General features: G+C 47.5%; 1 protein-coding gene across 1 annotated transcript in view; it reads right to left on the bottom strand.

Annotated features, from left to right (window-relative positions):
* The window catches only part of MAPT (microtubule associated protein tau), a 130201-nt gene that overhangs the window by 11101 nt on the left and 105444 nt on the right, over positions 1–13656 (bottom strand). Inside the window, exons 11-12 of the mRNA XM_064270986.1 lie at positions 4236–4328; positions 670–751 (exon numbers count right to left, since the gene is read on the bottom strand). Coding sequence (XP_064127056.1) covers positions 670–751; positions 4236–4328 — 175 coding nt within the window. The remainder of the gene's footprint in view (positions 1–669; positions 752–4235; positions 4329–13656) is intronic.

Genomic DNA, 13656 nt, shown 5'->3' on the forward strand with positions numbered 1-13656 from the left:
AAGCACAGCCTGAGTGCTCCTTCGTAGACTACATCTCACGTAATTTGGATATGTTATCAGGAGGGACCGGTCCCTGGAGAAGGACATCATGCTTGGTAAGGTACAGGGTCAGCGAAAAAAAGGAAGGCTCTCAGCGAGATGGGCTGACACAGGGGCTGCAACAATGGGCTCAAACACAACAACGGTTATGAGGATGGTTCACGACTGGGCTGTGTTTTGTTCAGTTGTACAGAGGGTTGCTGTGAGTTGGAACCTAACAACAACAACGTGGGATGGGAGGGATAAGCACAGGGTTGTGGGGGGCACTCAAATAGCATCATTTTCTGTTTAAACAAAGTCACAGTGGGGGCATGGCTAGGGCCCAGGGGTACCATGCTGCAGCTGGTGCAGCTGGTGAAATAACTCCCATGCCAGTGGAGGACCAAGTGTACAGTCTGCTTGGGGAGCCATGGGTCAGGGTGAAGACCAGCATCTCCATTCCTCCCTCACCTTGTCTTGGCCATCATGGCCCTGCTCAGGAGCGAATTCCACCCTCAACACTGGCCTTGATGACCATCAGACATATCTTTCCCAGCCACTTCAAGAGGATCCATTGAAGAAAGCTCCGCCACACAATCCTGTCTCACCCCCAGCACCCTTCTGTCTGCCCTCCCCTTCCGCAAAGGCTACCTGGTTTATGATGGATGTTGCCTAAGGAGCCACACTTGGAGGTCACCTTGCTCAGGTCGACTGGTTTGTAGACTATTTGCACCTAGAGATGGGAGAGAATAAGAAAGACACAGAGAAAGACAGACAAAAAGAATAAAGTAGAATTATTTTATTATGGGTGTAACTCAATGAAAAGCAGCCGTATAAGCCTGGGCTGTGCTCAGACGGTGGTTCCCATTTCCCACAAGGAATTACAACCTAGTCATGGTGGAAAGTATGCTGTAGGGATTCTGCTAACTCTGCCCCAAGGGAGCAGGGTCTCCACAAAATAACTGTAGGACTGGAGTGTCTTCAATCCCCAAGGGACAAAAGACCCTCAGCAAAAAGGAGGGACATCTTGTCATCATGCAGGGTCCACGCCATGTTTAGCAAACACTAGTCAAATGTAAAAAAAATCACTCCCTTTCCTGACGTGAAAGTGACAGGTCACATTCACTGGAGACAAAGAAACAACCTGTATGTACAACATCTATTTGAAAAAGTCTCTATTAGAAAGGCAAGATGGCTATCTGCTTGGCTTCCGAGAGGAAAGAGTGGTGTTAGGATTGACAGGCAGGCTTTAACCCAGGAGAAAAGCTCTGGCAAAAGCCAAACCCTAGCCCCCACGACGAGGGCAGTTCGGATCAGCGAGCATGACCAGGCCAGTTCAGCAGCTCGGAGAACTCAGCAGGTACCTGGGCACACCAAGTGGCCTGGACATTTGGGTTCTTTACAGAGAGGAGAAAGCGACACTGCCAGGACAGGCAAGCGGCGCAGCAGAGCTGGGCAGGTTAGTGTTTCAGCAAGCTCACGCAGACTTGGACACACACAGGAGGTCTGACAGGCTCCAAGGCTCAGAACCAGGTCTGGGAGCTGGAGTGCGGCCCCGCCATGCCATCCACCCTCCTGAGGGGCAGGCCAGAACCTAAGCTGCCCACTGACCTCAGCCCAAATACCACACCCCACAGTGAGGCTGGGTCTCCCAGAGGCGAGTCTCCACAAAGCCATGGCTGTGAGGGTCCCCAGGTGGCTGGTCACTGGTTGAAACTTCCAGAGCCCCTGGGGCTCCAGCAGAGACCATGTGGGGTCACCTGGTGCAAGAAGCCAGTCACCCCCGAGCCAGCCACTCCCAGGAGAGAGATGGCACGTGGCCGAGAATGGGTTTAACAAGGACACCAGAGAAACAAAGGAGCTTTCTACTGAGATCTCAATCACCTGGAACAATCCCAAATTAAAGTCATTTTGGTGTTTACTGCTCGTTGGCGGATAGTTCAGTGAGGCAGACAGACGGACATGGCCTGTGCGTGTCAGTGGGTGGAGCGGAGTGTGGGAAGACATGCATGCGGCAGCCTGCACGTGAGTGAGGGTGTGGAAGTCCTTTGCAGAGGGTGATTTGGCCTTTTGGTCCTAGTTTTGTTAGTAGGTCCACACCTGAGGCCAATGAGTAAGCCCGCTCCTCAAGAGGGACATCTGGGGTCGATGCTGACCAGATGCTGACCAGTAAAAGCCTGGGAAGCTGAGGCTCACTGGAGCTTCCTGGTTGGAGAGTGTGAATGAAATTCTGCTTTCTAAGGAGAAACCCCCACCTCCCCCACCCCATCCTCAGAGCTTGTGGTCCCGGAGGTGGTGCGAGGGGCTCTGGGAACTCCTCCTGGCAGGAGCAAGCTGGATGTAAATATTGGTGTGGCCAAAGCTTATTCTCTTTTCACTTCATCCTGGACGAGGTAACTGAGAAAGACAAGAGGATTCAGAGATGGTGGCTGCTTCCAGGCTGGGAGAAGGAGGGGAGGAAGCCAGAGGCCTGAGCCCAGGCCAGAAGCCCACTAAAGGGCCGAGGCTAACAGTGCGTACCTGCCTCCGGCCAGAGCCTTGCACCAGGAGAAGAGTTTCTGTGAGGACTCCTGCTGCAAACAGGCAGTGGCCACAGGCCAAGGACAGCGCTTGGGCCAGCATGAGGTGTCCTGCAGGACAGATGCCCAGTGCCCCCGAGGGAATTCCCTGGCATCCTGCACTGCATGCAGCTCCCTCAGCCGTCACTAGTGGGAGGACCCGGGCTGTCCCCGTACTCTCCCAGCTTCTGCTCAAGGAGCTGTCAGCTCAGAACCATTTGCCCACTGGAGCTGGAGCCCATAGCCCAGCTCTCCAGCACAACCTCCCGCTGGCAGTCCAGACTGAGTCAACCCCAAGTACAAGGCCTTGGTCTTCTGGCCTAAGCCCCTCATCTGCAGTGGAGCTGAGAACCAGGAGTCCCAGCTGGAACAGGACCCACACCCGGAGAGCATCACCAAGGGCTTGGTGGAGCGGGGGTGGGAGAACAGGTGTGGGGGAAACAGGGACACCAGCAGACATGGTGAGGAAGCGTTAATAAAGCGCCATGCAGCCACCTGGAACGCTTGCTACCCAGGATGGGGATGGCTCAGTGCCGAGTCAGAACTCCGGCGTTTAGGGCCTGAGGCAGCAGCACATTGCAAGAATAAACCCTCCGGGCTGGACCGGATGCTGTGCAGGGCCGACTGTGTGTTTTCTGGAGAAAGAGCTCCCCCAGGGCAAGATGCCACCCTCAGAAACCACCCTCCCTGGGGGGACCTCAGGTCTTGAACCTCCAGCTTCTGGTGTGTTTAAATGTTTGCTTACAGCTGGCCTGGAAAGGCTGGGGACTGAGGAGGGCATTAGGGAAGAAGGGCCCAGCCTACGGGTGAAGTTTGAACTCAGAGGTGAACCTGGACCCAGAGGACGAGAGGGAATCCAAGTGGACCACGTGGGCAGGTGGGATGTGAGGATTTGAGTCCCAAACACCAACTTTACACATGAATCTCACAGGGACACACCCACTGGGGACACAGTGGGACCCCAGGACATTTGGAGGAAGCCACATTGAAAGATAGCCTTTTGTGAACTGAGGCTCAAGGCCAAAAGCAGTTTCTCCACAAACCTCCTCAGGCAGGCCCACTGGCTGCCAGTGAGGCTGGAGCTTGTCTTAAAGGACAGCTGAGAGGCCTGGGAGTCGGCTCATCCCTTGCAATGCAGAAAACAGCTGAACAGATTTGTTTTGCCCTCAGGTGGGGCAGTAAGGCCTTTATGCCCACCTGTCAGAACAGAGGGGCCAGTGTTCACAGTTGAAGCACCTTGAGTGCTGGGGGGAGAAGGAGGATGAAGACCAGTCTAGGGGGTGCCCCCACCTTCAGCCCAACCTCAAACAGGGGCTGTGGGACCCCTGGAGGCAGGTGCTGAGGAGTGAGTGGGGTCCGTGATTGGTCTTATGCTCGGAGGACTCCTAGGGAGGGGCCAGAAAGGGGATCAATCTTTTCTTATTCTGCCCATGCAGTCCATGGGGCTCCCCTCCTAGAACATGGTGAAGGGCTTTCTGAGAACAGTAGATGCCGGCATGGGATTTGGGGAGCCTGGGCTATACTTTTGTAGGGGACACGGATAGGTCCCGAGCCTGAGAATGATTTATTCTATGCAATGTCTCGCAAGTACACAGACTCATGCCACTTTCGGAAAAAGAAAACCACAGTACGGTGCATTGAAAGTGTGAAGGTACTCACACTGCCGCCTCCTGGGACGTGTTTGATATTATCCTTTGAGCCACACTTGGACTGGACGTTGCTAAGATCCAGCTTCTTATTAATTATCTGCACCTTTGATAGCCAGAAAAAAAGTTGAGTGACACACCCCTGGACCACTGCTCTGTGATAACAGACTCAGCGCTCTGACTTCAGGTGGGGAGAAGAGGCCCCTCTGCAGGGGTTGTCTGGGACAAACTGCCTTCTGAGGAGTCACAGGAATCCAAGTCACACCTCCCAACAGAAGCCAAAGAGACTGACCTTCAGGATGACAAGGGAAGAGAGGGCTGCCCCAGGAAGGCATTCCAGAAAGGCAGGTGATGTGAGGTGGGCCCCACCTTACAGCTTTGGGGTTTACAAAACATTCCTCAGGAGGCAGTTACTCAGTTTACAAAAGGGCTGCTTCACGGACGCCCCCAGAGAGCACCTCCAATGCCTGTAAAGTGTAAACCGGGACTGAAAGTTCCCTAGGTTGGAGTGGAGTGAAAAATGTGCTCAATGACATAAAAAAAATAAATACCAAGTCCCACCTGCGTCCTCATCCACACACCCATCAGACCCACCCGAGTGGTCACCAAGAATTTCATGTGGCTGTTCTCAAGACCAGTTAGGCATTACAGTCACTTGTGGATATTAAAAAAAAAAAGCCAGACTGCACTGCTGGCCTAGAATTAATCAGAACCTTGAGTCTGGTGGAAGTGTCTAGACTGTTGACCATCTTGCAGGTGATTCTGGTGCATAGCCAGGTGTGGGATTCACAGACCTCATGGGTGGGACCCAGGTGGCTTTGTGGAGAAGACACAGACTCCCCTTCATAAGGGCTTTGTCATGGGAGACTGGCAAGCGCCTTCCCCGCCCCCTGTCCACTCTCCCTCTTGTCTCCACACATCCCATCAGGTGCCAAGAGGAAGCTGAGGCCATGTTCCCAATTGTTCTTAGCATTTCTGAGACAAGCGTGGCCCAGGTGGTAATCATTTGACTGGATTTCTGGTAGGCTCTTCTTTTGCCAAGGAGCCCCGGAGGCGCAACAGTTAAGCACTCAGCCAGCCCAAAGGTTGGCAGTTTGAATCCACCCCGCAGCTCTGTGGGAGAAAGACCTGGCAATCTGCTCCTGTAAAGATTACAGCCCAGAAAACCCCATGGGGCAGTTCTACTCTGTAACATGGGGTCAGTATGAGTCGAAACTGACTCAACAGCACCTAACAGCAATCTCTTTCTTCAGGGGTTCCGAGGCGGTACAAACGGTTTGTGCTCGACTACTAACGTAAGGTCAGCGGTTCAAACCCACCCAGTGGCACCACGGAAGAAAGATAGTTTCTTTTGTTTTTTGGTACTTCTTTCTCCAGTCACCAGAAAGGTGTGGGGATATTAATGTTTTGGTGAAGAATGAATTTTACTCAATTTGCCTAAAAACTATGAAATAAACAGGCAACCATGGTTCAGAGAAAAAGTTGCAAAATTCTAAATTTTTGTTTGCTGGGTCAGTGATGATCCAACCCTTGATGGGAAATAGTATGCCTCAGTTTTTATTAATCACAGATAGAAATATCTGCCAACTGGAATTCCCAATTAAGAACCTGCATTGCCAGTTTGTTTCTGAGGTTTTAGAAATAGTCCCGAGATCTCAGTTGCTGCCCTTGAATGCTGGGTTGGGGCCACTGTTCCAAATGCCAAATATCTGTTAGGATGGGCTGGGGGTGGGGGCTACATCTGGCTGGACAGGTACATGGGCTCATCTAGGGAGAAGGGCCCCAAGTTCTACCTAACGTGGCAGAGGCAGCCATGTCGCAGGGTTCACAGGTCCTCAGCAAACTGACAACACGGGGACACGACGGCAAGGTTTTCATCACGCTAAATTTTGTCCATTCTGCTTTTTGGTATGAAAGCAACATTTCCTTTACCACATCATGCTGGAGTCAATAATATTATTTTAAGTGTCCTTAATCTGGCAAAATAAAAATATACCAATCTTATATTGGATCCCACCCCCAATTTTTTTCTTAATTTTACTGGTCTGAATCTAAAAGTCTGAGAACCAGTATCTAACTGACCTCTTCATTTTCTTTTGTATTTCTTTAAAAAAAAAAAAAAAAAAAGCTATGCATTTTTCTTCATTAGAGAAGTAACGTAACATTATGACTTGGAAAAATAGAGAAAGTTAAAAAGGCAAAAGCAAAACACTTTTCTTATGACCCTGACACAACCACTATTATACAACCACTACTGCATTTTGTTGTATTTCCCTGAGGTCTCTATTATATAAATATATACATACATATACACATATATATACTATATATACACAGAGAGAGAACACCCCTGGTGATACAGTGGTTAAGAGCTACGGCTGCTAATCAGACAGTCTGCAGCTGGAGTGCACTAGCCACTCCTTGGAAATCCTCTAGGTCAGTTCTATTCTATCCCGTAGGGTCACTGTGAATTGGAATTGACACAATGGCTATGGGTTTGGGTTTTTTGTGTACATATAATCTTGCCCCCTTTATCAAGTAACATCATAACCTAAGCATTCTCCATGTTCCTATAGTCACCAGAAACATTATACGATATCCCATATTGTGAATACCGTTCCTGTGCTACCAGATACTCGTATTGATTCCATTTTCCGTAATATAAACAGCCTCACCATGAACACCTTCCTGTAAGACGCTTTCTCCATATTATGGATTATTTGCAGAGCAGAGAGTCCCAGAAATAGAATCTCTGACTCAAAGTTATAAATATTCTAAAAACTCTGGAAACAGTTCACCAAATGGCTTTCTGGAAGGGTTGGGTTAATTTACCCTGTGAACACTGTAGAGAAAGCCATTTGCATCGTGCTACTGTTGTGTATTTTAAACACTATTTTGCTTATTTCTTTCACCAACATAAACAGGGCTGTATTGTTGGCTTATTCTGCATTTCTCTGACTATTATTGAAATTGATCTGTTGCCCTCTTTTTGCTGGGAGGTATATTTTTTTTCCTAATGCACAAATTTTTCCTTTGTAAGCTCTCCTCTGGTTGGTTTTTAAGTATAAAAACCATTTCTCCTTTATAAAAAATAAAAAAAAAAAAAGGCTGGTGAAATCCCTAATCACCTTTCTCCCCTACCATCCTCCTGTTTTACCGATCAGGAGGTCACATGCAGCCCAGAGAGGCTCAGTGACTTTCTTAGCTCCACGGCAGAACTCACACAAGAATCTAGATCTGGGTGTTTCTGCCCTCCACAGCCTACCTGTATGACAACAAAGTTTGGCCTGAGTTGTCCTCAAGGCTGTTGCCTCATAAACCAAATAAAAAAACACTCCCTTTTGGGGAGCACTGACCTTCCTGCCTGCCAGTAAGGAGAGACTAGGACACCACCTCAGCCCAGCCTTGAGCTGGGAGGAGGAGGGAGACAGGGCATTCTCACACAGCTCCTTACAGCTGCTGGAGTCGCTGTCACCCTGTGCGTAATGTCTTTGCATCAACTCCTGTCACCCTCAGATTTTAAGAAGTCCCACAGGAACTCTTTCTTTGGAATCATTTTTTATTCATAAATTACCCAGAAGCCAATTTGCCTGCTTTCAGAAAGGAATTGAAGCAGTTTACATTTTTTTTTTTAAAAAAACACAATAAAACAAGAACATTTAAAGGATAATGTTAAAGGAAGCAGAGGTCATCTAAACTGACAATTACAAGACCGATCATTACATTGAGCTCTGAGCTTCCTCGAAGCCAAGGCAAAAAGGGAAAAATGATGGGTTACATAACCCTCCTTATCTGATGAAGTAAACTTACCAGTTTTTCAAGGAAGACAGTGTTATTTTCTGTACTCATCTGTACAAGAAATTCATCAAATGGGTCTTTATCAAGGGGCATTAAGCAAGAATTCAAGGTCTGCAGCATACATAGGAATGTTTTTTCATGTGCCTTTTTCTTACTCCAACCCACAAAAAAAGCAACAAGCATTTGTGGGATTTGGCCATAGACACAAGAATGTTTACAAAACAGACCTGAATTACTGTTAGTCCTCACGTTAAGTAAGCACGCTTCACAGAATTCCAGATTTGCGGAAGGAAGGAAGAAAGGCACTCATCGGCATAATCAGAATCCTGAAACTTAATTTCTCAGCTAGAGTCACATGTATGATATTGTGCTCCAGCTCTGGACACTGGAAATACCCATAAGAGGAGAGAAGAGTTTGGGAAGCTCCACATTTTGATCCGCAGGACCCTTAATCAGGGTAGAACTTCCTAAGGTCGGGGTTTGACCCAGAAGGGAGTCTGGGACTGGAGTGGGGCTGGGGGCAGGTCTACTTTGGTTTAATCTGTGACCTGGAGGGCCTTAAGCAGTCCCAAACTCTCACTAGATCATGCTGTAGTTCCGCTGGGCTCAGGTCTCTCAGGGCTGGCTCAGAGGGGACTGGCCTTCCTTCCCTGCACTGAGCCTGCAGGCCTGCCCTCTCCCCCCAGGCATTTCCCTGGTGGCCCAGCTGAGGGACTAAAGTATGCTGTTTCTGGCTCAGCCTGTCTCCAGCACCACGTGGCGTTCTGGGCCAGGTTTCTCCTCCTCAGGGTTAACAGGCCCAGTGCTGAAAACTGGAGTGGCTGCTGGGTGTTCGGTTGAGAATTTAACCTGAGGTGGGCTCTGGGTACCCACACCAAGCCTCTCTTCAAGTCTAAGGTGGTCAGCCTGGGAAATGACACAGGAAAACCTACCTACTTATGGTTAAGCCAACCAGCCAAAGAGATCAGGTAACAAGGAAGAGTCAGTCACCTTTAGACTTATTTACATTGTTCCTTTAAACAGAGAGGACCTCTGGTGGTGCAGTAGTTAAGAGCTTGGCTCCTAACCAAAAAGTCAGCAGTTTGAATCCACCAGCTGCTCCTTGGAAACCCTGTGGGGCAGTTGTACTCTGTCCTATAGGGTTGCTATGAGTCAAAATCAACTCAGCAGCAATGGGTTTTTGGTTTTAAACAGTGATCTACCAAAGGTCCTTTAAAAATGATTAGATTTACACAAGATTTTGAAGAAACAGACACTATGCCCAGAGAGATGGCCAGAGGCTCTCAGGGTTACTGGTTGTCCCAGAGGAGGGTCTCCACCTGCCTCTGACCTGGCACAGTTCCAGAGGGACAGTAAACCAGCCCAGGCCCACTGAGTTCAAATCACTTAATTTACTCCACATAAATGTTCTATGCATGTGCTTTTTCACTATTTACTGTAAGGTTACTAATAAATGTAATTCCTTTAAAAATACTTCAGTTTTCTACTATGGTCTGGTGAATGGGAAGGGGTGGAGATATGAAGAGGGGTGGAGACAGACAGAAATAGATCAGAAAGAGGGGTGGATAGAGGTGAATGGGAAGAGAGAGAGACACCAAGACTGAGGGACGGGAAGGAAGGGGAGTGAGGGCAAAACAGACACACACATTTAAAGAGAGAAAAAGAACAAGTCAACATTGACACAGAGAACCAAGCAACAGCTCCCAGGGCAGAGATCTAGAATGGAGGGGGATCTGTACAGTGTTCCATCACCATCTCGTGGCCGTCTAGAATATTGCATCCCAAGGCGTTAGGATCCACAGCTCTGGGATGTTTGTTCCTACCTTTTTTTTCCTTGAACCTTCACATCCAAACTGCTGGCCTGGCTACCAGCTCCCTCCTGGGCAGCCTCAGAGGAAGTGGCTGTAGCTGCATCTGCTCAGAGACGACCAGCAGGCGCCCCCATGCTCAGGCTCCTGTGCCCTTCTTGGTCAAGACCCCTGCTCTCCTCTTGCCTCGTTCTCCCTGTTGTGTGCCGTGGAGTTGACCCCACAGTTGACTCACAGTGACCCCATAGGACAGAGTAGAAATGCCCCATAGGGTTTCCTAGACTGAAAACTTTACGGGAGCAGATCACCAGGACTGCAGATCACCAGGACTTTTCTCCTGCTGAGCGGCTGCTGGGCTGAAACCTCCTACCTTTTCGTTAGCAGTTTAATTAACTACTTCATTCCCGGGGCTCCCTCCTTCTGCTCCAATTGCTCCTTTTACAAACCTCTCTTTCCCCTGGCCTGGGCCCTGAGGGCAGGAACTCACCAGCATGGGGCCTAGCACTCAGAAGGGCTCCATAACTGTTGGCTGAATGAATAAAGGAAGGAGCCAGCTTCTGATGCTATTTTATGTTTAATTTTATTGGTCATGTTTCCAATCTATTTCTGTTCTTCGTTTCCTTATTCTTATTTCTTTTCTTTTATTCCTCCCCCTGCAACTAAGAACATAATTTATATACTGCAGTCACGCAGTCACTTAATTTTTTTCTTTTTTTAGTAACAAAAGCATTTAAAATTATGCATTCTCTTCTAAGCACAATTTGGGGGCACCTCCACATAATATCGGGGTTCGTTACCCATGTACTTGGAAGTGGAGTTACAGAGGAAATGTTTTTAATTTCCAAGTAATTGTGGTTACGTTAGTAATCCTCATACAACTAATTTCTGGTTTATTACGTTGTGATCAGAGAACAAATAAGTTCAACTTTTGCTTCTCTATATTTATAGGTATAGTATTTTTCTTTGCGGACTAGATAGATTATTGACAGAGTATCTGAACACTTCACAGTAGGCAAGCCCCGTTGTACAATTTATTCCTGGATTTTCCTGCTAACTTCCCCTTTCCGATTACACGGAATGCCTGTGTCCTTTTTGGTGTTACTTTACATTCATGTGGTGCTACCAACCATCAGGAAGATGGCACAGGACCTGGCAACGTCCCGTTCTGCTGTACATAAGCCTGCCAAGTTGGAGCCAACTCGACAGCAACTAACAACAGCTATTACTTAACACTTCTAATTACTGCTGCGTTTCTACCTATTTTGTTTGTTTTTCCTGATTATAAACATTTTCATTGTAAAAAATTGGGACGGGGGAAAAAAACAATCTATATGAAAGTAGTGACTATCAATATTTTCTTTCAGTCTTCTAGGCCCACTTTTTCATAAAGATAGTAGGCACAACCTGCATGATTTACGGAATTTTATTCCCCTAGGTGCTATGAAGTCGATTTTGACACATAGTGACCCCATGTGACAGAGCAGAACTGCCCCATATGGTTTTCTAGTCTGTGGTCTTTTTTTTTTTTAGGCTATACTCTTCACGGGAGCAGATCGACAGGTCCTTCTTTGAGAAGCTGCTGGGTGGGTTCAAACTACCAAACTTTCTTTTGGTTTGCAGCCGGCCACTTCACTGTTACTCCACCAGGGTTCCTTTTTAACTTAATAGTATAACATAATTTATAATTTGTCATAGTTAGTAAACATTCTTTTCAAAGATCACTTAAACAGCTACATAACACTTTATATATGGCATCGCCGTGGTTTATTTAATTATCACCTTATTGTTAGACACTGGAGTTGCTTTTTTGTGTATGTTTTGCAATTATAAAGTTTGACGCACATTTTTGCCCTTAAAAGCTTTTCCTGAATTTTGGGTTCTCTTGGTTTCCTTCATTTAGATTATACAGTGCTTACAGTATATGGGGCACTATGTGAGGCCACAGGGACGTAAGGACCTCAGTGCGACCTCACAGAGCCGGCGGGCTAGCCCAGAGGAAGGAGGCACAGGCACTACGGCAGATCACTGGTTTAGTAGGATTAAATCGTGAAAACCGTGAACATTCCTCCCTTACATCCCAAAGGGCTTGTCCCAATCTGCACCCTCACCAGCACAGAAGAAGGCTGGCTTCACATCCCTTACACCTGCAGTGGGTCATTTAAAATATTGGTTCTTTGTGTCTGCCCTTCCTTCCACCCCCATATACATGGTGAACAGGGAAACTCAGGGACACGGGGGCCCAGCCTGGGAGGGGTCTGAGCTGAGCCTACTGAGAAGCCAGGGCACATGGAATCTGTGACCAGAGACAGATCAAGATGGAAAGAAGAAAACCAGTCACCAGAATGGGGGTGCATGGAGGCCCTCGAAGTTAGGGTTGAGGCCAGAGGCCAGCAGGTGAGAATCTGGGGATACCTGGTTCTCAGCTTGGACTGCACATTGGAAACACCTGGGGTGCCTCATCTCTGAGGTTCTAATGGACCAGGGGTGAGGCTTGGGCACTCCAGGTGACTCTATTTTGTAGTCAGGATCCAGATGGCCACCCAAACTCTCAGGAGCAGGCCGGTTCTCTGGGCTCCTCCTCCCCTTCTCTGCCCACCTTTAGTCAACTCAACTAGTTATCCAATGTGGCCAACTGATATCTGCATTTTTCCTTAAAAAGAATTTTGCTTCAGACTCTTAAACGAACACATTTTTATGGGTTGAATTGCATCCCCCTAAAATATGTGTTAGAATCCTAACCCCTATACCTGTAATGTAATCTGATGTAATGTGACATCATCCCCTTCCATAATGCAATCTAATGCTATGTTAACGAGGCCATACCAGTCTACCGTGTGTCCTAGTCACTTCTGAGCTGTCAGAAGAGCAGACAGGACACTGAGACAATGAGCACAAATGGGGGAAGATAGAAGCCACTCGAAGATCATCAAGGAACTGAGGAATGCCAGAAGGGACAGGATGTTCCCCCGGAGCCGGAGCCGACATAGAGAGAGCCTTCCCCTAGAGCCAGAGCCCTATATTCCAACTTCTCTAGTCTCCTGAGCTGTGAGAAAATACAATTCTGTTCTTTAAAGCCACCTACTTGTGGTATTCTGTTATGGCAGCACTAGGAGACAAACACATATTAACTGTAGCAAATCATGAAAACAGAAACGCTCAAAGAAGAAAACAGGTGTTTAAAACAGGGATTCCAACTGGTTTGTTTCCGTTCAATCCCCCGCTGAGAATTTACATTTCCACCCCCAATATACTGACTCAGAATCTACATTTTAACACGATTCCCAGGTGACTCTTACATATGCTAAGAAGCCATATGAATCACCTGGGGATTGAGTTAAACTATAGATTGAGTCAGTATATCTGGGGTGGAAATGGAAATTCTCAGCAGGGGGTCAAACTGAAATGAACCAGTTCAAAGCTCCGGTTTCAATCTTTTTTCCAACAAATGATGTATGTACATTGATCTACTGTGGTTTTCATTCTCTGCAGATTTACAGACATGACTTCTGTCTGGGTCTTCCTTATTCAGTGTGATCATCTCTGGGGAGATGAGCGAGTCTTCAGGCTCCTACAGCTCTGTCCCCGCTGTAGCTGAACATTTACTGAGTGCTTGCTGTATATTAGGCTCTACAGGAGGCCACAGGGACACAAAGACCTCAAACTCACCAAGTCTTAAGTCTGGCCCAGAGGAAGGAGACACAAGATACCTCAAAGATCATTTCAAAAATCTTTTCAACAGATCCCATATGCTTTTTTTCCCTTTTCGTTTTCATTTTTCCTGAAGATTAACATGTTGATCTTTGTTATACTGAGATTTTCTTTGTTTCA

The sequence above is a fragment of the Loxodonta africana genome, chromosome 18 (assembly GCF_030014295.1).
Source record: "Loxodonta africana isolate mLoxAfr1 chromosome 18, mLoxAfr1.hap2, whole genome shotgun sequence".
NCBI lineage: Eukaryota > Metazoa > Chordata > Mammalia > Proboscidea > Elephantidae > Loxodonta > Loxodonta africana.